The sequence below is a fragment of the Chrysoperla carnea genome, chromosome 2 (assembly GCF_905475395.1).
Source record: "Chrysoperla carnea chromosome 2, inChrCarn1.1, whole genome shotgun sequence".
NCBI lineage: Eukaryota > Metazoa > Arthropoda > Insecta > Neuroptera > Chrysopidae > Chrysoperla > Chrysoperla carnea.
In genome coordinates this window covers 36,858,553-36,881,886 of record NC_058338.1, presented here as the reverse complement: position 1 = coordinate 36,881,886, position 23,334 = coordinate 36,858,553, and the positions used below count along the sequence as shown (strand labels likewise).

Below are 23,334 nucleotides of genomic sequence, written 5' to 3'. Positions count from 1 at the left end.
TATGGTATCATAATAGGCCCTGTGGCCTAAGTGGGTCTCCCGTGGGCAGCCAATAAAACTTAACCTCGGATACGATTGGAACATAGTTCAAATCAGGTGTTCCACGACACTTCTCATTTTGTATTTATTTATATGAATAAAGCGTTTGTTACCTTGAGGAATGAAATTTCTTCTCTCTTGAACAATAGCATGGATACAAGCTAAAGAAAAGAGAATTCGATTTTGTAATTGTTGTTGTGATTGTTCCTTCTGAACTATTATTTTTGGATTATTTAACCATTGGTCGTATATTCGTAGTAGGTTCTGTTTTACTCCTTGTGGCGCCTCATAAGCGATGTGTATACTAGATTGGGACAAAACGGGAGAAAAATTTGGATGTGATTCAGTGGTTAGCCACAGTCGAAAATTTGAATGGAATGTTGTGATTTCCTTTATTTTTTGACATAAAATTGGTAACCATTCAATCACAAGATGCAGATTTTTTAAACATAGCCAATATCCTTCTGAGCTGGCTTTAGATAAGGCTAAAATTGCAGATGATGTTTCACCATTACTCATTGAAATCTAAAACATACAATATATATGGCATTGTAAAATAATGAGAAATGAGTAATACAATTCGCTAGAAGGAGTCAATATAGTAACTGGGTATCTTTAGCAAAAAAAATATTTGAAGAAAGAATAAGTCTTAATCAGTCTTAAAAACTCTTAAAAAGTCTTAGAAACTCTAAAAAAAAGTCTTAGAAACTCTGAATAACTCTATCCCGACAAATTTTTCGGCTACGGAACCTTATATTCGCATTTGAAACATATCTAAGAACACTCTCCATTAAATTGCCTTTTTCCTAAAAGCCTTTTACAAACTGAGCTGATTCGAGCTGATTATCGCCAATTTGTAGTTTTTCCGCGTACAGAACACTAAATTCGCACTTGAAACATAGCTAAGATCACTCTCCATTAAATTACCTTTATGCGCTATGATGCCACAGACAGACAGGTACACACACATACCGGTCAAACTTATAACATCCCTTTTTTTAGTTCGGTGATTAAAAAGGAAAAAATATTGCTTACCTCTATAAACTTGTTTGGCATATTTTTTTCAGCTAACTCTCGTATTTCTAATGATGGATCAATTCCTCCGGATGATATTAAAAGTATTGGTTCAGTTTCAGTTGCTTCATTACAAATTTGTGAAAGATTTATTATGGATTGATTCAGATTTCGTAATCCTGTTAATTAACATTGAATCCTAAAGTAGTTATTTGCAAATATTCCAAATATTCCTTTTTTACCTATTAGTTTTGCTGCACATTTGGAAACTGCTGAAAATATTCGATCTGGGCGTAGAGCTTGAACAACCAATAGTTGCTGAAACATTGTTAATTTATGTGATAAATCAGATGGAATGTTATTTTCACAATCAGTGTGTTCCATAAATTTTGACCATGATGCAGAATCTTCCAATCTTAGACTTGAATATAGATTTGGAAGAGCAACCTAAACAAATAGAAAGGAAATTAAAATTTTAAAATCAAAATAATAGGTACACCGTTTGTATAATTAATATTTATATGCTTAGATATTTTCTTAACTTAATTAATAATGTTTATTAATGTAAGCGTTTATTCTCGAATACATCAAAGCAATGAAAATTGCCGCTAAAAATCATAACTTTTAACAATGAAGCCATGGTTTTATAAAAATTTTTTCTGTCACCATCGTATTCAGCGCATTTTTTGAAATATATAAATGCTCAATAAACTTGTTAATTTTCTAACGGAAAAACGCGCGAAGCGGCAAATAAACGCCCTGGTGGAAAAAATATTTGAAGAAAGAATAAAACGTTTCTTAACGTTTTGGGACTGTCTAATTCAGAGTTATTCAGATTTATAAATCTGAATTAGACAGTCCAAAAACGTTGAAAAATTCAGAGATATTCAGAGAAGACTTTTTAAGAGTTTCTAAGACTTATTATTTCATCAAATATTTTTTCCACGTATTGAGTATTGCATTTTTTTTCACTTTATACTTAAGAATCCATAGCAGATCAAGCGTCACCGATAATCAGTGACTGTAAGTAGTATAGTCAAGATGATCCTCCTCACTTCACCATCATCCCGGGATTGCCCTTTTTGTGTATCATTGTTTCATCCATCCTCTCGGGATTAATCCTTTTGTGTACCATTCTTTTTCTCTAGGATCGGTCTGGCTATACTATTACTGTAAAAAAGTTGTTTTTGGGTTGCGTTTTATTACCTGAAGTAAGAATACTTCTTGTACTCGATTATCTGGCAACCAATTAGGTACATGATCTTTTGCATGTGCAACATTCAATTTTCCTATGGCTGTCTCTTGTCTAGTAAATAATTCCCATTCCTAAAACATTCCAAATTATGTTACGATCCACAATTATCAAGAAGAAACCTAATTACTTACATCATCTGGAATTTCTTGAGGTATCATTTTATGAGCTAAATGTAAAGCAAATAATAGACGGTCATCTTTAAATAAACCACGTGCAACGTATTGGTACACCAATTGTAAAAATCGCCGATTTTTATCAATATTACTCATTTCATCGACCTAAAAATTATGTATTGAAGTATTTGTTAACATCATGTTATTTCTTTTATTAGCAGAGACGGGAAATTTGCATGGTGGTCCGATGTTTCAAGGCGATAATTGGTAGAAAAATAGTACTTTTTAAGAAAAAATATGCTTTGGAAAAAATAGAGTAAGGAAGATATTTAATAAAATCGGTAAGATGCGAAAGACCGGTATTTTGCAAAAAAACTGAAAAAGCATTTTAATAATAAACAAACAATGGGAATTTTGATGCTAATCTTGTCGATGCACGATAAAACCACGAAAACGCAAAGAAAAACTTAAATTTTTATTTTAAACGGGTCATATTGCTTGAGAATAGGTCAGTTGCTTATTGGTATTTAATAAACCTCATGATATAAGTGTATCCCATCTCAGGACAGGCCACTTAATTAAAACGAAATTATTCAGGTAGTTTAGGAATCGATAGAAACCAAACTCTTCAAAATTAAGCACTAATTGCAATCTATAGCGCTTCATTACAAGAGAAAACTGAAATACAAGAGGTAGGATGTGCTATTGTATGTTTTAATCGTGGATAGAAATTTCTATTATAAAAATAGCAATTAAACATCAAACAAGTCAGCTTCATCTATTAGTTTTCTAACTTACCTGTAATGATTGTAAAATTTTTAAGAATAGCTTTTTGTACGTCGATACTGATAATTGGTACAGTGGATTAAAACGATTAATTTCTAATATTGCAAAGTATAAATTACTTCCAAAATCTGCTAAAGGTTTGTAAACATCACATTCATTTGATAATTGCTGGTGAAGATTTGCTGATTCTTTTAATGCCCTTGTTACGTCAGCGCTATTCAATTTAGTCTCGTTTAATGACATTAAAAGTTCCTAAGCGGTAGAAAGAGAAAAATTAATGTTGATAATAAGTTTGCATGAGTGTGCCAAAATTTTTTATTTATGGCTTTTAATTTAATAGTGTGAGGTGATAATTTCGATAGCCCCTAAAGAGTTTAACTGGTTGAAAAAAGAACTTTTAAAGGATAAGAAAATACATTTACCTTATTTTCCAAAATATCTCCATGGGCATTAGCTAGATCTTCTAGTAGATTATCTTGAAGTACTTCTAATTTAATTTGTAGAGTTTCTTTTTTCTGCGATAGTTCTCGGCGATTTGTTTCTAAGTCTGGCCTTTCTTGTTGTAAAGTACTAACAATTAATTGGCCTAAAAAATTATAAGTATATCGTTGATAGAAAACATGCCTGTAAGCCAAGTTGAATCTGGATAAAGGAGTTGGGATTTGAGGATAAAAAAGTATGGTACTTGGCAATTATTCTCGTCAGAGCCGTCTTAACCGTATTGAGCGTCGTTTTTTTTCTCTTCGTAAAGGAACTTGCACCTTCGTGTGTGGCACCATTTTCTAAAATTTGTCTTTTCTCCCAATTTTTTTAGTCTTTGTAAATGAATCTGGCGCCCTTTTGTCACGTCCTTTTTATATAAGTTTTATGTAGTATAATTGTATAACGCGATCAGCTTGCGCTCTCAAAACTCCGAGATCAAATGCCACCCCCAGTTAAAGACGACTCTGACTCTCATTGAAAGACCTTTCTTGTCCAATTTTGTCTAATCTATAGGCTCGATTGTAATTAATACTTCGGTTTGAGGGAAACTATACTTACCAGAAAGGCCTGATAAGGTTGTAGTGAAATTAATAATTGATAAAAATGATGAAATAGCTGATGTGATGCTTAAAGATGGATTGCGACTGGCAAAAAATAATTTAAAATCATTATGAAAATCAATAAGACGTCCTGATAAAGCAATTAATTTGCGTGATCCTTGCTGAACGAAATTCTTGCGTAATATTGAATATAAAACAGGATGAATTGAATTAACTTCTTCAATAATTAATATTTTTCCAAATCTTATTGATAATTCTAAGGTTGATAAAAATCTTGGATTCTCTTGGTTTGTGATTTCAACTGATTTAGATCTGAAATGATTCTTTAACCATTCTACAGCCACTGATGATGGATCAATTAATAATGAATATAACCAGGTCTATAATACGAAACAAATATTTTTAAAAGAAATAAGGATAAGGTAAAGGTAATTTTGTATACCTCTTGCATAATAATAGCATTTTGTACAGACAGTTTATCAAGTGGTAAATTTTCAGATTGCCATTGCAGTTGTTCTTTTTCTGTACTTAGAAATTCTTCAATTGAAAAAGCTTGATTAAATTGAAATTCTTTTTGCCAATTTTGTAGATATTGCCTGAATAATTAATTACATAGTTAATATTAATAGATTTGGAGACACTGATACAAAATTTCAAATCATTTGATAATGGCGACCGTCAATTATTTAAAGAATTAGGTAATTATTTCAAGAAAAATGATGTTCACAGCACAGACATAATTTTATTTTTAGAAGCGAATTTTTGTATAGTAAATCATTTTTGATCAGTCAATAATATAAATCCTCATGCCACGTACTTTTCCAACTATTCCAAATACCTCCGTAAAGCGGTATTTTTGAAGTTATTTGAAACCATCGAAAAAGAACTTCACGATAGTTTTCGCGAGTCATTTTTCCTTTAATAAAGTGTTCCTTTAATAAAGTTAACAAATACTTACTTGCGTTGACTTTCCGTTTCGTTTGATAAATATATTACAAAAGCTGCAGCCAATAATGTTTTAATTGGAATTATATTTATTTCTTTGGAAATATCTGCTAACTGACAAAATAATCTAAATTATTTACAAAAATTTGAAGAGAAAAACTTATTGTTACCTGTTCTTGCCATCGATTAAACTCGTCGTCCAATTTCGATACCAATCCTTGGGAAGATGTCAATGTTTCTGTAGCTGCCTTAAGTTTCACTTCAGTTTCCGCAGCTTCGCGACTATAATTGTTCAATTGAACTTTGAGTTTGGCTACAGTTGCATCAACATCTGTCAGATCGGAGCTAAGATTAACTATTTGTTCTTCCGCAGCTTGTAAATTTCTAAAATATGTAAATTATTGTTTACAATTTTTGTATCGCAAGACAAAAATAAAATTGTTATTCTAATTCTAAGTGTACTTAAGTAACTTCTAAGTGTACTAATACTTAAGTGTTGCATGTAGCATCGTTACCTTTGAAGTTGTTGTTGTTCCTTTTCCAAAGGGCGTATTTTTTCTAATACTCTGGCATACTTAACGTTAGCATTAACCCAAGCTGCTAAAGGAGCAGCAGCTACTGAGGCACGTTTAGCGTTTTTAGGTTCGAAGGATTCTTTTCTAGCATTTAGCAGTTTTTCAACTGCTTGGCGATTTTCACTGCTTATGAAACTAGCGTCAAATGATCTGTAAATAAAATAATGAGTAAATATAGCAAATTCTTTATTCATAGAAAATTGAAACGTATGTGATGATACCTTATTTCTTCCTTAACACCTCTTTTAGCAAGGAATGTTTTCATACTATTCCATGAAGTGTCTAAAATTCCCATTAAACGTAAGACACCTTCTAAAATATCTCGTATAACATCAGGTGGGGCTCGCAGAGATCGAATCTCATATAAAGATTCTGAGCGAATATTTCCAACAGCAGCTCGTGCTTCTTGAATTAAAGGTTCTACTTCCGCTAATTCAAGTTCAATAGCTTTTTTCCTAAAAGAAGCAATCAAATTCTGAATTCTTTAGGTAGCATAATTCCACCTTGATATATCAGCGCGTTACAAATAGTTATAATAATAGGTGTTATGAGATTTTCTCAAAGCTTTGATAGCAAGGGGTAAAGAGCGGCAATTTTGATAAAATAATTTTAGAAATTTTAACCTTTGCATAATTGATTTATTTTCATCTTCTCTTTTCTCTTTCAGCGATTGAAGTTCGTCTTTATGTGAATGAGCATTTTTCATTGTCGTCGTAATTTTTTCCAATGCTTCATTAGCTTTAGCTTGTCGCTCAGCTAGTTCTTTCTCACGTTCTTGAGCCTCTATTTTCAGCGATTCTACTAATTGTTTTGCATCAACTAATTTCGAAACACCAGCCTTAAAATGTATACATTAAATTATAAAAATCTGGACAAAAGAAAAAAGCCTAGAACTATTCAGTTTTATTTTCCATCCCTTCTAGTATTACTACAAAAGACAATACGTAAATTTTTTTGCCTTACCTTAAGCTTATCACCTTTTTCTAAAATCATTTTCTTTTTTTTATAAAGGATTTTTAAGTATGTGTTGATAAATGTTATAAATCTTCCTGGTGTTTGGATATCACTTGGTGCATTTAAATGAATGATTTCAAATCCACTTGGAGCTTCGATCATTGTATAGTCAATATTTTCCTGTCGTTTCCTGAAATTAGTGATATTTTTTTTTATGATTGTAATTTGAAGGCAGTAGCGGCTTTATAGTTTTGCCAGCTGTAAACTAAAAAAAATATCGTGCATATCGTTTGAGAAATTCTAAAAAATCCCAAAATAATTTTCAGATATTCTATTCAAAATAGACAGTTTAGTTACGTATAGGTACTGACCAACTTTATTATGGCTCCCTTACTTTTTGGAAGAGACAGCTGCCCAGACTACTTCTCTCTAAATCCTCGCTTGAAAAAGCACTCATTCTTTAAAAAAAAGCAAAAATAACGCTCTAAGAAATTATCTTACATGCTAATAATTAGATGAGGCATATCTTGCATTGTTGTAAGTGACCAAGAATCGATCCAAATGGTTGAGCATTTTGATAATAGTTCTGGATACTCATCGTATACTTTTATAAAATCTTCGTTGGTAACATCTAGTGTTACAATAATATGCAACTGCTCGTTGACCCCTGTAAAATAAGGTTAAATGTTTTCTCTGCTTATTTCTAATCTTGATCTTGTTAACTGTAAAATTTGCTCTTTACAAGATCAAGATCAAATCTATCTAAATATAAACCTACTGTGGTGAAAATATTCTGTTAGGGAACCTTCAAAACCATCTTGCTCTAATTGTTCTCGTAATCCGGACACAATTGTTTCTAATTCTGTTGTTGTATATAAATCTATTGCCTAAAAATTTATCCATAATTATTGGAAAGGCACAAATACACTGTAGCTAGATTTGATCTTTTTAGAGCGAGTTTTGGTTTAGCTAGATTAACTCTCTAGATGAAGCTCTAAAGTCTATCAATTAAAAGTTTCAATTAAAATTGAAGTAAGAAGGTTATTTGGTATATATACTTTATTTATTAGGTATACTGAATAGAGAAACTGCTCTGGGGTATATATGCCAGAATAAGGGATCTATACTGCTCTAAGTAAATCAAGATAGTGGAAAAAACTAGGTTCATTGTATTCAGTTCACTATAGTTTGCCTAGCTAGATCAAATTTAACTTTAGTGTATTTTTAGCCAAAAAATAAATTCAATTATTCTTTTAATCACTGTTTTTGTGCAGAGGTTTACCTCGCCTGTTGAAATGAGTGTATTTAAAATACTCTTAACAAACGAGCATTTCAGTATATGTTCTTCTAGAAGGAGAAAGGTTGGTTCTCTTTCAATTCCAGCTGTCTGCATTGCTGATTTCATGTCTATTTTGAATTGTTGAACATTATCAGAAATAAAAATACAGCGAGCTCCTTGCATATATGCAGCTATTTTTACAGCTGTTTTTCGCCCAACACCAGTACGGCCTGCTAAAATAATCGATCCACCGGGTTTTGTAACAATACGATTTATTTTCGATATTAGTTGTAATAATTCGTGAAATAACGGTAAATTAATACAATGGCCATTTTCATTTTCTGCAATTAATAAAAGTTTATTCGTGAAAAAAGATACTACGACCTTTACTAAAGAGAATAGGGAAAAGTAGGCGGAAAGTTCAATTTTTGGTATGGGTTTTTATAGACTGATATTTAGCCCGGAAAATGGGTCAGAACTATGATCTAGACGCCATTCGTATTAATTGTTCGAAAACCCTCCTAACATCTCAAAATAAGACAACGTCGTAGACCAGCCAAGTCCATGAAAGACAGCAAAGTTTGATTAATATAAATACATCCTTAAAACGGATGTCATATTTTCTGATATTTTTTATTGATGTATTTACACATACATTCCTTTTTTAATATAATTTAGCAATTTACCCAAATTTCATCATTTTCCAGTACCATTCAAATCACTGAAAATCTAGTATTTCTTTGGCAACCCTTTTTCTTCCTCTTAGATAGCCATCTTGGGGGGTCACTTCGGGGTCCTCTGAGACTCCAAGAGTGCCAACTGGGAGCAAGGAAGAGGATTACCAAGGAAATACTAGATCTTCTGCCGAGGTCGAAAACTTGAATTTAATAATGTCTTTACATTGAAAAAAAACTTATCAAAAAAATAAACATACGATTTGAACATACGATAAAGTTAATAAAAAATAAAATATATTAAAGCCAAGAAATCTTTCTGGCTATACTTTTAAGTTACGATTAAGATTAAGATGCATGCTGAAATTATATTACCATAGCGTTCAACGTATTTTTCCACATTTAATTTCCAATCATGTAAATTAAATTTCGTTAATAATGTTCCCCATAGTGGAATTTCATTTCGATTAGAATTATCATCGCTAATGAAGCAGACAGTTTCAATTCTTGATACTATTGTGGTATCATTTGGCCAAACTTGTGATAAATATTTTTTTAACATGCCTTCTATCTTAATTCTTTCTGGCTCATTTGCTAATTTATCTATAAATATTCTTTTCGCTTCGTAACAAACAGCCTACGGAATACAAAATTTTTATTAAGTACCTCAAAATTATCTTTCTATAAGCAATCATAAATTTTATGCATTTTTGTCTTTTTAATTGCGAATTGGTTACGATGATCATAGATATCTAAAAAAATTCAGGAATACAGCATTGAGCAATTATTCGACGAACAAAAATAACTAAAAAATTTGATTGTTCAAAATTTTTCTATTTTAAAATTCGTAAAAGTATGCACTTACCTCCATGAAACTTTCATCGAAAGACTCATTTAATAAATTCTTGTATCTGAATAAATTGTAACACCAATTTGTTAAATCATGTGGACTGAATGCGTAATGCGGTTGATTAATTTCCACAATTTTCTTTTGGATTTCATCATAAAATTCAACAATCATTGTTGCTAAATTTTCATATTTGATACTAACAGAACTATTCTCTGTTAAATATTTACTCAATATTTCATTTACATATAATTGATATATGATTTTTAATTTTTCTGTATCAGGTAATCTAAAATAATTTATACTCAAATTTAAGCTGTCTAATATAGTTGGAAAAAGCTGTAAATCCTTGAATCATTGATTTAAATGCTTATCATATTTTTGAGTTTATACATTTTTAACTTTTTAGTAGAAAGAGAACTAGACTAGGTGAGAAATTGGTAAAAAAATCGCAATTATTAATATTTCTAATAAGCACCGGCATTTCTCTGTAGGTCTTAAGAATCCTATGTCTCGACTTTTTGAATTTTGGAAAATAATACTTACTCTACTACATAAATACGAACTATGGAAGTAAATCTTGCAGATAACGTAGTGGTACGATTTAATGTTCCAACTATGAGAATATTCTCTAATCCAATCCATTCCAAATTTTTATCAAATACTCCATTATAATTAATTAACTGAAATGATAGGTGTAAGGTAAAAAAAAAAAAAGTGAAAAAAATAATTGACTGAGTTAATTGTTGAAATACCATGCATAGTCAGTGTTGATTTATTTATCACATTACACATACAATTATGTGACACATACAAAACTGATAATCAAGTATAGTACATAGTATAAAATTTTCGCCTAATTGGCGCCCTCACGGGTAAACAGTGATGTTTACGAAAAAATGTTTCAAACTAAAGTTGTTTAATTTTTGATAAGGAACATTTTTTACATTTAAACTTTTGTTCTATCTCTAACGGTTTACAAGATGGGTCCTACGGACCCAAGACCCAATTGACCTTTGATGCTCATTTACGAACTTGACCTCAATTTTTACGTCCTGAGTACGCTGTAAAATTTTCAGCTCGATATCTTTTTTCGTTTTTGAGTTATCGTGTCCACAGATGGACGGACGGACGGACGGACAGCCGGAAATGGGCTAATTAGGTGATTTAGTGAACACCCATGACAAAATTTTTTTCCTAGCATCATTATTTTTAAGCGTTACAAACTTTGGACTAAACTTAATATACTGTGTATATTTCATATATGCATGGTATAAATATGTTATTATGCAGAAAAGATAAAACTGCTGAGAGCTGTTTAGAAATATGAATTATATTTCGATATGCTATCCACCGTTCTTTATTCGTATATTTCAGGTAGTGTTATTTCGAGGTAGTCATTCTCTTTTTAAAATTATTCGCTAGACTACTTAACCCCTGTAGCCCCCTCCTTTAAATAACTGAGGGAATTTGGTGGCTGGTCTATTTAAGCCTCCTTGATGTGGTAAAATAATAATGAAAAATAAATTTTATTTATCCACACAAAAAATATAAACTAATCCACTTTTATATTCATATTATACATGCTTGTATTTTCATTTTATATATATTAATTATATTATTTAAAGAGGTTTGTAAGGGTAATAAAGGCCATCATGATGGGTATTTTTAAGGTAATTATTTTAAAAAAAAATTATTTAAAAGCAATCTTTGATAAAAAAAACAATTTGTTAAAATTATTTGACAGATTTTTAGTGCTGATTCAACATTAAACGATCAAACTCAAATGCCGTATATACAACCATATTCACCAGAAACAACTTCCGAATCAACTTCCACGTCAATAACAAGTATATCGGATCAAATTTCATTAGGATCTACAAATTCGAACGATAAAATTACTGATGTAAGTGAAATATAAACATTATATAGTCTGAGAATTTAAGGTTTGAGCCATAAAAATGGGGAGATTATAATTATCTTAAAAGCCATATATCAGGAATGGGCGAGTTATTTTAAGTCAAAGCCACCATTGTTATAGCTTTATTGAGTGCCATAAACTTTATTGTATGTCCCTTTAACCATGACCGCTTTGTTCATAGAGGAGGAAGCGAGACTGGTATACGACTCTAAATATCTCATTTTCTTGTATGGTAATGAGATAGGTGGGAAAAAAATCTTGCCTCTCTGTCTTACTCGTATTTTTGGTTGTCACTGGTTAGTTGTCACTGTCTTACTCGTATTTTAGATACAGAAGTATGAGTGTCTTCTCTAAGCTACGTTTACCCATGCACGCCATATATATCTACCTACTTTTATTTCTCCTTGCTGTAATTAAATGTGCCAATTTTAGTTATGAAAAAAATTCGTAGCACAGGAGCTGCGTTAGCTAAGCCAATTCCTTCTTAAGAGATTAAAAAAAATAACTTTCTTTTCAAGAATTTTAATTTCAAAACTAAGCACCTAGAGCAAAAATCACAAGAGTACTTTCTGCTTAAAATTGATCAAAAATACAAAAATATTTTTTATTTTGAAAAATATCAAAATTTTGTACTTTGGCAAAAATTTATCCTTATTATGATTAAAAAACCCAAAAAAAAAATAAATACGGAAATTTTTCTGGACGTCCACAAACTTCTCTAACTTGCATTGATATAAAATGGTATCATATTCAAGAAAATATTTTTTCAGACCACGCAAAATAGAATTGAAGAAACTTCATCAAAAGAAATTTTATTTGGTAGCGGAGATGGATCACCAGAAACAGATTGCAACAATGCATCATTAAAAAACAATGACTTAATTGAAAAAATACGCGTGTATGAAACACGCGAGAAAGAATTATTGAAACAAATTGAGAATGAACGAATTGTTTCACAACAATCATGTGAGATCATCAAAGAATTTGAAGATATCTTAAAAAATATCATCGAAGAACGAGATCAAATTATCGAACACAAAGATATTGCATTAGCGCATTTAACAAATATCGAATATGCATTTTACGATGTTACCACAAAATATGAGCGAGCTAAACATATTTGTGAACAATATCGGGATAATGAGCAAATATTCAAGACTGCTTTACAAAATGCTGAATTATTGTTAAATCATCGTGAAAAAAAATACGAGATATTAAAGAAACATGCTAACGATAAATTAATGGAAGCGAATATTGAACTTGATAAGCTGCGTAAAACACATGCGGTTGAAGTGGCTAAATTAAATGCGGTTATTAAAAAGTCTGAATGTAAAGTAAAATGTCTTGAACAGCAATTGGAACAGAAAATTGCTGAGAATAATCAAATGGCACGTCTGTGGGAAGATTTAAATAATAATATACAAAATGAAAATTATCCATCTGAAACTTTATAGCGTGTTACCTTAATTTTTTATTTATTTATATTTTTGTCGTTTTGATTGATTGATTTATTTTTTGTATTTGTTCAATTTTTTTTTTTTTTTAAATTTATTAATTATTATTTTTAACAAAACAAGTGGTGGCCCATAAAAAACAATTTTTTTCAAAAAATTTTCAAACAATTAGTTGAAGAATTTTTTCTTTTTTCATGAATTATTTAATTATAATACAATAATGATAATAAGGCTTTACCGTTTTTGAGACACACCTGTCTATAAAAAAACGCCCATGTCAGTGCGATTTAACAGTATTTAAATGATCAAATTGCAGATAGATAAAATTAAAAATATAGGGAAAAACCTTATGATCTCAGTCCTCCCAGTATTTTTCTATCGCCAAAATCTAGGGATGAGATTGAGGAATTGATTTGCATTAAAAGATAATTGGAGAAGTAGTAAGGTTTTAAAATTCTAAGCAAACCAGATTAGTAACCCGTTATTCCATATATTTAACCTCATGATAACCAGCCACTTAGTTCAATTTTACATCACTTTATAATTTTTGTCCCAAATATGGGACATTCATTTTTAATTTTAAATGAACGAAAAATCACAAACTATATGATATTTTATGTGTCATGTACGGGAAATTTAGAAAAACTATTAGGATAATTTTATTTTTAAACATTCAAATTATAGGGTAGTAATATATTCAACTCAAAATATAAGAAAAATAAAATTTTTTCCATCCGTCGCGTCAATTGGGTTCAACGGTTGTAAAATATTTTGTTTCATATATATGGTTGGATTTGGATGGTACAAAAGATATCATGAGGCTCATATATGAAATAAAGGTAATTAGCCTAGTGCTCATAAAGTTTGCTGAGATAATTCCAATTTAACTCTGGAAATAAACAATTAGACTCTAATTATAGTCCAATATCCTTAATTTCTAACATACCTAAAGTTTTGGAGAAAATAATATGCTAGGTTACTTGATTTCTTGAACAAACATTATATTATCTTCGAAAAACAATTTGGATTTGTAAAAGATAGGGAAACTAAAGATGATATATATAAACTTTGTAACAGAGTTTGATGTTAATTGTCTATCCAACTATAATAGCCTTTTCAGATTTCGATAAGACCCATATTTTTTATACAATATGTATTTTCTTTGTTAAAGATATAAGACTAACTTATTATATTCATTTTCGTTTTGAACATATTTTTTATGGGTAATTTTCAATATCTTAAAGTTCAGACGAGTATATCATGCCCTATCTATTCTTTTGAAAGTTTTAATAACCAGACTTGTATTCCAAATATTATGTATTTTGGAATACAAAATAGGTTGGTTGTAAGTAGCTATTTTTTTACATACCAAAAGTTAAGATATTATGGTTAATGTAAAATTTTTCATTCATTTCACATTTTGGGAAGGAATTACCAGGATGGGAGATAAGAAAAGAGATAATCTAAATAAAAAGTCATTTTTTTAAAAATAAATACAAAAATTAGTTTATTTTCATTATGAAATATAAAGACGTGCTAATATTTATACAAATAAGTTAATTAATTAAATAATATCACAGTCTTTGAAGAAACTAAAAATACTGGTTAAGAGAGAGATCAAATTTAATCGACTTCTTCAATTGTTGGTCCTTGATGTTGTCCTCCAAAACCACCACGGTATTGTTGACCACAGCTTGCACCAGCATTAGGATAACTACCACCTGGTCCTGATGGCATTTGTTGTGATGATGCTCCTCCGTGCAATTTAGTCATAATCGGACTGCATGTTCTTGTTAACTCTTTCAAACGATATTCAATTTCTGATTTATCCGCCAAACGATTGTTATCTAACCACTGTAAGGCAGAATCACATTCCGATTTGACTTTCTCCTTATCACCTGCCTCTAATTTATCACCAGCATCTTCTACAGCTGCTTTCAAATTAAATATGTAGCCTTCTAATTGATTTCTAGCTGCAATCACTTCACGTTGACGTTCATCCTCTTCTTTGTATTTTTCAGCTTCAGCTAACATGCGATCAATATCTTTCTGTGATAAACGCCCTTTGTCATTTCTTATTGTGATGTTCTTTGAATTACCACTGCTGTTATCTTTTGCAGACACATTCAAAATTCCATTCGCGTCCAAATCAAATGTAACTTCAATTTTAGGAACACCTCGTGGAGCTGGTGGTATTCCAGTTAAATCAAATGTTCCTAGTAAGTTGTTGTCTTTGGTCATTGCACGTTCGCCTTCAAACACTTGAATGGTAACAGCTGGTTGATTATCTGAGTACGTCGTAAATGTTTGTGTTTGTTTGCAAGGGATTCGTGCATTCCGTTCAATTATTTTAGTCATTACGCCACCAGCAGTTTCTATTCCTAAAGATAATGGTGTCACGTCAACTAACAGCACATCTTGAATCTTCGTGTCTGACGCTCCACTTAAAATTGCTGCTTGAACAGCTGCACCGTAGGCTACAGCTTCGTCTGGATTAATTGACAAGTTTAATGGTTTACCACAGAAATAGTTTTGTAGTAACGATTGTATTTTGGGAATGCGTGTTGATCCACCAACCAAGACAACATCGTGTATTGCTCCTTTGTCTAGTTTGGCATCAGCTAAAGCTTTTTCAACTGGTTGCAAGGTGCCACGGAACAAGTCGGAACAAAGTTCTTCGAAACGAGCTCTTGATATTTTCGTGTAGAAATCAATACCTTCAAATAAGGCATCAATTTCTATTGTTGCTTCCGTACTTGAAGACAGTGTTCGTTTTGCTCGTTCAGCTGCTGTTCGTAAACGCCGTAGTGCTCGTGGATTACTACGTAAATCCTTTCTAAATTTCCGTTTAAATTCTTCAGCCAGATGATTCACCAGACGATTGTCAAAATCTTCTCCGCCTAAATGTGTGTCGCCAGCGGTAGATCGTACTTCAAATAATGAACCCTCGTCGATTGTTAAAATTGATACATCGAAGGTGCCACCGCCTAAATCAAATATTAGCACATTTCGTTCACCCTTCAAGTTCTTATCCAAACCGTAGGCTAATGCTGCTGCTGTCGGTTCATTTATTATTCGGAGTACATTCAACCCAGCAATTGCTCCAGCATCTTTGGTAGCTTGACGTTGAGAATCATTAAAGTAAGCTGGCACAGTGATAACAGCGTCGCGGACTTCTTGACCTAAATAAGCTTCTGCTGTTTGTTTCATTTTTGTTAAGACCATTGAACTAATTTCTTCAGGTGCAAATCGTTTCTGTTCCCCTTTGAATTCTACTTGAATTTTAGGTTTACTACAATCATTGATAACTTTGAAAGGCCAATGTTTCATATCCGCTTGTATTTTTGGATCATCAAATTTTCGACCGATTAAACGTTTTGCATCAAAGACAGTATTTTGTGGATTCATTGCAACTTGATTTTTTGCTGCATCCCCAATTAATCGTTCTGTGTCACTGAAGGCCACATACGATGGTGTTGTTCGATTTCCTTGATCGTTTGCAATAATTTCCACTTTTCCTTGTTGCCATACTCCAACACAAGAGTATGTTGTACCCAAATCAATTCCAATTGCAGGTGCCATTTTTTATTGTAGTACTATTATTACTGGTTTACAACAATTAACTTTATAATATATGTATTCAATAATGTATTGTATTGTTATAATATACAACAATGCTTTGTAGTATGTTTAGTATATGATAGCTTGTTATAACTCGTTTGTTATATCTGCTTGTATCGTGTATTCACAATATTCTGTTGTTGCACGCGTCACACACCGCTTATATACCATTGTCTATCTTCTTCTAGCACATTCAAGTAGCTTCTAGTGTTTTCTAGAAGTTTCTATACAATGAATATACTGGAATGTTCTAGAGAAATGAGTATTGTGCTGTGTATTTAGATTATTTATCTCTTTTTAAATATAGTTTTTGATATTAAGTTGTACTTTGTTTAACATAATATATTTGTCTATTAGTGACGTACAATTTTTGGACAGTGGCGTAACTCAAAAATTTATAAATTAATATTTCGTTAAGAAAATTCAACAAATTAATTATATTTTTAATAATTTTATAACTATCTGCGGAAAATTACCATTTAAAAGTAGTTATAATCCCGTTTTTCCCTATTTTTTGTTTTTCTCGAATCACAAAAAAACAATTTTTAATTTGTGATTATAATTTTTAATTATAAAAATTTAAGAAAACACTCTGTTTGTAACTGTTGTAACATTTTGCCTTACAATATTTTGGTACAAATTTTTAACAAGTTGCAATTCTATTTACTCAAATATTCTTAAATTTGTATAATTAAAAATTATAAACACAAATATTCTTAAATTTGTATAATTAAAAATTGTTTTTTGTGATTTTTATAATTAAAAATTATAATCACAAATTAAAAATTGTTTTTTTGTGATTCGAGAAAAACAAAAAATAGGGAAAAACGGGATTATAACTACTTTTAAATGGTAATTTTCCGCAGATAGTTATAAAATTATTAAAAATATAATTAATTTGTTGAATTTTCTTAACGAAATATTAATTTATAAATTTTTGAGTTACGCCACTGTCCAAAAATTGTACGTCACTAATAGACAAATATATTATGTTAAACAAAGTACAACTTAATATCAAAAACTATATTTAAAAAGAGATAAATAATCTAAATACACAGCACAATACTCATTTCTCTAGAACATTCCAGTATATTCATTGTATAGAAACTTCTAGAAAACACTAGAAGCTACTTGAATGTGCTAGAAGAAGATAGACAATGGTATATAAGCGGTGTGTGACGCGTGCAACAACAGAATATTGTGAATACACGATACAAGCAGATATAACAAACGAGTTATAACAAGCTATCATATACTAAACATACTACAAAGCATTGTTGTATATTATAACAATACAATACATTATTGAATACATATATTATAAAGTTAATTGTTGTAAACCAGTAATAATAGTACTACAATAAAAAATGGCACCTGCAATTGGAATTGATTTGGGTACAACATACTCTTGTGTTGGAGTATGGCAACAAGGAAAAGTGGAAATTATTGCAAACGATCAAGGAAATCGAACAACACCATCGTATGTGGCCTTCAGTGACACAGAACGATTAATTGGGGATGCAGCAAAAAATCAAGTTGCAATGAATCCACAAAATACTGTCTTTGATGCAAAACGTTTAATCGGTCGAAAATTTGATGATCCAAAAATACAAGCGGATATGAAACATTGGCCTTTCAAAGTTATCAATGATTGTAGTAAACCTAAAATTCAAGTAGAATTCAAAGGGGAACAGAAACGATTTGCACCTGAAGAAATTAGTTCAATGGTCTTAACAAAAATGAAACAAACAGCAGAAGCTTATTTAGGTCAAGAAGTCCGCGACGCTGTTATCACTGTGCCAGCTTACTTTAATGATTCTCAACGTCAAGCTACCAAAGATGCTGGAGCAATTGCTGGGTTGAATGTACTCCGAATAATAAATGAACCGACAGCAGCAGCATTAGCCTACGGTTTGGATAAGAACTTGAAGGGTGAACGAAATGTGCTAATATTTGATTTAGGCGGTGGCACCTTCGATGTATCAATTTTAACAATCGACGAGGGTTCATTATTTGAAGTACGATCTACCGCTGGCGACACACATTTAGGCGGAGAAGATTTTGACAATCGTCTGGTGAATCATCTGGCTGAAGAATTTAAACGGAAATTTAGAAAGGATTTACGTAGTAATCCACGAGCACTACGGCGTTTACGAACAGCAGCTGAACGAGCAAAACGAACACTGTCTTCAAGTACGGAAGCAACAATAGAAATTGATGCCTTATTTGAAGGTATTGATTTCTACACGAAAATATCAAGAGCTCGTTTCGAAGAACTTTGTTCTGACTTGTTCCGTGGCACCTTGCAACCAGTTGAAAAAGCTTTAGCTGATGCCAAACTAGACAAAGGAGCAATACACGATGTTGTCTTGGTTGGTGGATCAACACGCATTCCCAAAATACAATCGTTACTACAAAACTATTTCTGTGGTAAACCATTAAACTTGTCAATTAATCCAGACGAAGCTGTAGCCTACGGTGCAGCTGTTCAAGCAGCAATTTTAAGTGGAGCGTCAGACACGAAGATTCAAGATGTGCTGTTAGTTGACGTGACACCATTATCTTTAGGAATAGAAACTGCTGGTGGCGTAATGACTAAAATAATTGAACGGAATGCACGAATCCCTTGCAAACAAACACAAACATTTACGACGTACTCAGATAATCAACCAGCTGTTACCATTCAAGTGTTTGAAGGCGAACGTGCAATGACCAAAGACAACAACTTACTAGGAACATTTGATTTAACTGGAATACCACCAGCTCCACGAGGTGTTCCTAAAATTGAAGTTACATTTGATTTGGACGCGAATGGAATTTTGAATGTGTCTGCAAAAGATAACAGCAGTGGTAATTCAAAGAACATCACAATAAGAAATGACAAAGGGCGTTTATCACAGAAAGATATTGATCGCATGTTAGCTGAAGCTGAAAAATACAAAGAAGAGGATGAACGTCAACGTGAAGTGATTGCAGCTAGAAATCAATTAGAAGGCTACATATTTAATTTGAAAGCAGCTGTAGAAGATGCTGGTGATAAATTAGAGGCAGGTGATAAGGAGAAAGTCAAATCAGAATGTGATTCTGCCTTACAGTGGTTAGATAACAATCGTTTGGCGGATAAATCAGAAATTGAATATCGTTTGAAAGAGTTAACAAGAACATGCAGTCCGATTATGACTAAATTGCACGGAGGAGCATCATCACAACAAATGCCTTCAGGACCAGGCGGTAGTTATCCTAATGCTGGTGCAAGCTGTGGTCAACAATACCGTGGTGGTTTTGGAGGACAACATCAAGGACCAACAATTGAAGAAGTCGATTAAATTTGATCTCTCTCTTAACCAGTATTTTTAGTTTCTTCAAAGACTGTGATATTATTTAATTAATTAACTTATTTGTATAAATATTAGCACGTCTTTATATTTCATAATGAAAATAAACTAATTTTTTTATTTATTTCTTAAAAAATGACTTTTTATTTAGATTATCTCTTTTCTTATCTCCCATCCTGGTAGTTCCTTCCCAAAATGTGAAATGACTGAAAAATTTTACATTAACCATAATATCTTAACTTTTGGTATGTAAAAAAATAGCTACTTACAACCAACCTATTTTGTATTCCAAAATACATAATATTTGGAATACAAGCCTGGTTATTAAAACTTTCGAAAGAATAGAAGGGCATGATATACTCGACGGAACTTGTCCTATAAAAATATGTTTAAAACGAACATGAATGTAATAAGTCAGTCTTATATCTTTACCAAATAAAATGATCATCTGGTATTAAATAAAAAATATGTGTATAATAAAATCGCCCTTCATGGTTAACCCAAAAAATGTTTGTATCTTGACGATTTCAAGATACAAAATATATTCGATTCTTGCATATTCTTTTGAAATATATTGTATGTTTTTTATAATGCAAATGCGAGTAAAATAATCTAAAATTTGTGTAATTTTTTCCAAATTTTTATCGTAATTGAAAGTGGTATATTCATTTTTCATTAAATTAAGACATGTTTACAGAGGAGTCGTATTTAGAATTCAGAGGCCTTGGAAGTCAAAATTTGTTGGAGGCCACTAATATTTTTTCGTATATAGTGGAGTATACTCTAGTAAAAAAATATGAATACGTACAGCATATAAAAACTTTATTCTTGTATTATATCTGCACACTGAAAATCGTTTATTAATTCTAATTAAATAAAAACTTTGCGCGATTTCTTAATAGCAAAAGTGTTGACAATATCATCAAAGTTCATGTCGCGGAGAGTGTCGCTTTCTAAAATGAGAAAGCATGAGATTCGCCAAGTGTTCTTAAGTCATCGACGTTCGCAATCTGTTCTTTATTGTTGTAACACAGGATTCGTTAATAAACAGTCATAAACGATAGTTGGTCAACTGTGGTTGTTCGAAAACTACAACTACACTAGACAACCTTGCTTAATAACTACATTAGAAAACCTTTCTTAGTTCCTATCGAATTTGGAATATTCGGCTCTACATGTTTGAGTGATTATTTTTCAAAAAATATATTTTTCTAATTTAAAACAAAACTAGTTGGGCGAAAACTTTACCGTCGTTATAAATATTGTTTGTTTTAAAGATATATAATGCTATTATAAATTATGTATGTAAAACTTTTAGTTTTATTCTAAATTTTCAAAAATGCAAAAAAATACTCACCTGGTGTAAAAACGATATTAAAATATTGGTACCCCATGAATCACAACGTAAACAATCCAATCCTTTAAAGTGTAAAATTAATTTACCTTTTTTTGGTCGAAATATACGACCTCCTCTATTACTACTCACGGTTATACAGTACTAAAACAAAACATGAAACGGACATTTAATTTCGATACCTGAAAATTTTAATTTTTAACTTACTTGTGATATTTTTTGTACTACATATTCTGGCCTTAAATTTTGACTACAGTAAATTGTTATCATTTCCCTGTCATTTCTGTTAGCAATTAATTGCTTTAAAATTAAGCTAGAAAAATAAGATAAATTTATTTATGGAATCGATTTAAGTAAATATAGCAAAAAAACTTTTTGTTTTGTAATTTGATGAAACTCGTTGGATGGGGTAATTTTGATCCAAAAAGTATAAAAATCAGGTTAATTTAATGATTGGATGCAGACTTTCGGAGATATCGCGATATTTGGATCGATTTTAGTCCGTATCTCAAAAACTACTCGACCAGTCATTAAATTTATCCGATTTTTGTACTTTTTGGGTCAAAATTACGTTATATACTGAGTTTTATCGACATTGGAGATAAAAAAAATTTTTCGATTTTTTGCAATTTTTTTAAGGGGTACCCCTTTGAAAAAATCGAGAAAACCGTAAAAAAAACTTTTTGTTTTGTAATTTGATGAAACTCGTTGGATGGGGTAATTTTGATCCAGAAAGTATAAAAATCAGGTTAATTTAATGATTGGATGCAGAGTTTCTGAGATATCGCGATATTTGGATCGATTTTAGTCCGTATCTCAAAAACTACTAGACCAGTCATCAAATTTACCCGATTTTTGTACTTTTTGGGCAAAAATTACCTTATATACTGAGTTTTATCGAAATTGGGGAAAAAAAAATTTTTCGATTTTTCGCATTTTTTTATCGAAATTGGAGATTAAAAAAATTCCTCGATTTTAAACAGGTAATTTTTTTAAACTGTGAACAAAAGGGAGGGCTGTAACATAATAGTCTTTGTTTTTAAAGGAGAAATTTCGCAGCAAAGCGGGCGGGTATTTTGCAAGTTAATTTATTAAAAAAAATAATTACTTTTTGGCTGAGCCATGAGGTCCAACCAATAAGAAATGTTGAATTTGATGTGTGTCACTAATCCATTCATTGATTGTATGTAATGCATGTTGGACATTGTTTGTTAAAATTAATGGTAATTGTAGTGTATTGGGCATATCAATTGTTGAATCAGTATACGAATAATTTTCAATACAATCACGACGTTCATCGTAATATAAATACGGTGTTGCTGAACTAACGAATTCATTCGATAACTCTAATATCTAAAATTAAAAAAAAAAAAAAATTTATACAGTTACCTATAACTTAAAATATAAATAACTATGATTATATTGGATTATATTTTGACATTCAAGTATTCTGGCCAACGATCTATGCAAAAAACCATGCTCATTTATCGATTTATGCAGAATTTAATTTCGTAAATTTTTTGGAAAATTTATTAGAAAAGTTGCATTAATTTGTTGTCTCTACTTTATATACATACAAGGTGTTCTTTAATTGACTGCAGAGCTTTTAACTTTCTAAATAAGCTTACTTATAAAGACGAACGAAGAAGCTCTTTACGAAATATCCATCTGACGATCAAATTCCGAGATAATTAACCAAAGCAATTAATAAATTTATTTAATGACAGAGCTATTAGAAATAGAAGGATTTCTTTATCATGACTGGGTGGTATTTAATAAAAATTTAGAAGAGTGAGATAGCTAATTTGAAAATTAAATGCAACCATAAAGACAACAAATAATAAAACAACAATCATTGCTGTCTTTATCATTGCAATTAATTATCAAATTATCTATCTCATTTTTTTAATTGCGATATGATGAATGAGTGAGAAGACTGCCAAAACTTGCGATATAATGAATGAGTGAGAAAACTACCAGTGAGTTCCCCTGCGTCCTTGTCTAATCTATATGTCATTGGCTACATATTGTTTACATTATTGGAGAGACACAAATCTCTATGCATCATATGATTATGACATATGACTATGACAAGGGCACAGGGGTACTCACTGGCAGTCTTCTC

General features: G+C 31.2%; 3 protein-coding genes across 8 annotated transcripts in view; 1 reads left to right on the top strand and 2 right to left on the bottom strand.

Moving 5' to 3' along the window:
* The window catches only part of LOC123292661 (cytoplasmic dynein 2 heavy chain 1), a 52,933-nt gene that overhangs the window by 3,940 nt on the left and 25,659 nt on the right, over window positions 1–23,334 (bottom strand). Inside the window, exons 34-60 of the mRNA XM_044873373.1 lie at window positions 22,318–22,562; window positions 21,417–21,522; window positions 21,213–21,353; window positions 20,125–20,131; window positions 19,251–19,349; window positions 14,532–16,429; window positions 10,087–10,207; window positions 9,543–9,739; window positions 9,053–9,314; window positions 8,007–8,344; window positions 7,503–7,611; window positions 7,226–7,391; window positions 6,734–6,914; window positions 6,394–6,608; window positions 5,992–6,225; window positions 5,711–5,920; window positions 5,366–5,579; window positions 5,209–5,309; window positions 4,693–4,846; window positions 4,249–4,630; window positions 3,630–3,793; window positions 3,220–3,459; window positions 2,440–2,586; window positions 2,260–2,379; window positions 1,296–1,500; window positions 1,075–1,232; window positions 153–564 (exon numbers count right to left, since the gene is read on the bottom strand). Coding sequence (XP_044729308.1) covers window positions 153–564; window positions 1,075–1,232; window positions 1,296–1,500; window positions 2,260–2,379; window positions 2,440–2,586; window positions 3,220–3,459; window positions 3,630–3,793; window positions 4,249–4,630; window positions 4,693–4,846; window positions 5,209–5,309; window positions 5,366–5,579; window positions 5,711–5,920; window positions 5,992–6,225; window positions 6,394–6,608; window positions 6,734–6,914; window positions 7,226–7,391; window positions 7,503–7,611; window positions 8,007–8,344; window positions 9,053–9,314; window positions 9,543–9,739; window positions 10,087–10,207; window positions 14,532–16,429; window positions 19,251–19,349; window positions 20,125–20,131; window positions 21,213–21,353; window positions 21,417–21,522; window positions 22,318–22,562 — 6,826 coding nt within the window. The remainder of the gene's footprint in view (window positions 1–152; window positions 565–1,074; window positions 1,233–1,295; window positions 1,501–2,259; window positions 2,380–2,439; window positions 2,587–3,219; window positions 3,460–3,629; window positions 3,794–4,248; window positions 4,631–4,692; window positions 4,847–5,208; window positions 5,310–5,365; window positions 5,580–5,710; window positions 5,921–5,991; window positions 6,226–6,393; window positions 6,609–6,733; window positions 6,915–7,225; window positions 7,392–7,502; window positions 7,612–8,006; window positions 8,345–9,052; window positions 9,315–9,542; window positions 9,740–10,086; window positions 10,208–14,531; window positions 16,430–19,250; window positions 19,350–20,124; window positions 20,132–21,212; window positions 21,354–21,416; window positions 21,523–22,317; window positions 22,563–23,334) is intronic.
* LOC123294286 (heat shock protein 70 A1-like) lies at window positions 11,168–19,919 on the top strand. Of its 2 annotated transcripts, XM_044875413.1 has the most exons (3): window positions 11,168–11,197; window positions 11,272–11,413; window positions 17,892–19,919. In XM_044875413.1, the coding sequence occupies exons 1-3, from the start codon at window positions 11,180–11,182 to the stop codon at window positions 19,844–19,846; spliced, it is 2,115 nt and encodes a 704-aa protein (XP_044731348.1). In that variant the 5' UTR covers window positions 11,168–11,179; the 3' UTR covers window positions 19,847–19,919. The 2 variants fall into 2 exon arrangements, with proteins under 2 accessions (XP_044731348.1, XP_044731349.1); XM_044875414.1 differs by lacking the exons at window positions 11,168–11,197; window positions 11,272–11,413 and having other exon boundaries at window positions 17,730–19,716; window positions 19,804–19,919.
* On the bottom strand, window positions 14,450–16,639 carry LOC123294287 (heat shock protein 70 A1-like). 5 transcript variants are annotated; one of them, XM_044875416.1, is made up of 2 exons: window positions 14,588–16,639; window positions 14,450–14,548 (listed from the first exon to the last, which is right to left on the bottom strand). In XM_044875416.1, exons 1-2 carry the CDS (start codon window positions 16,479–16,481, stop codon window positions 14,523–14,525), a joined length of 1,920 nt encoding a protein of 639 aa, XP_044731351.1. In that variant the 5' UTR covers window positions 16,482–16,639; the 3' UTR covers window positions 14,450–14,522. The 5 variants fall into 5 exon arrangements, with proteins under 5 accessions (XP_044731351.1, XP_044731352.1, XP_044731353.1 ...); XM_044875417.1 differs by having other exon boundaries at window positions 14,450–14,592; window positions 14,635–16,639; XM_044875418.1 differs by having other exon boundaries at window positions 14,450–14,575; window positions 14,651–16,639.

Excerpts from the sequence above, each read along its gene's own strand:
- LOC123294286 (XM_044875413.1), top strand. Across the intron at positions 11,414-17,891 it reads ATTAGGATCTACAAATTCGA|CACCTGCAATTGGAATTGAT; the intron begins ACGATAAAATTA and ends AATAAAAAATGG.
- LOC123294287 (XM_044875415.1), bottom strand. The coding sequence starts at position 16,481 with ATGGCACCTGCAATTGGAATTGATTTGGGTACAACATACTCTTGTGTT.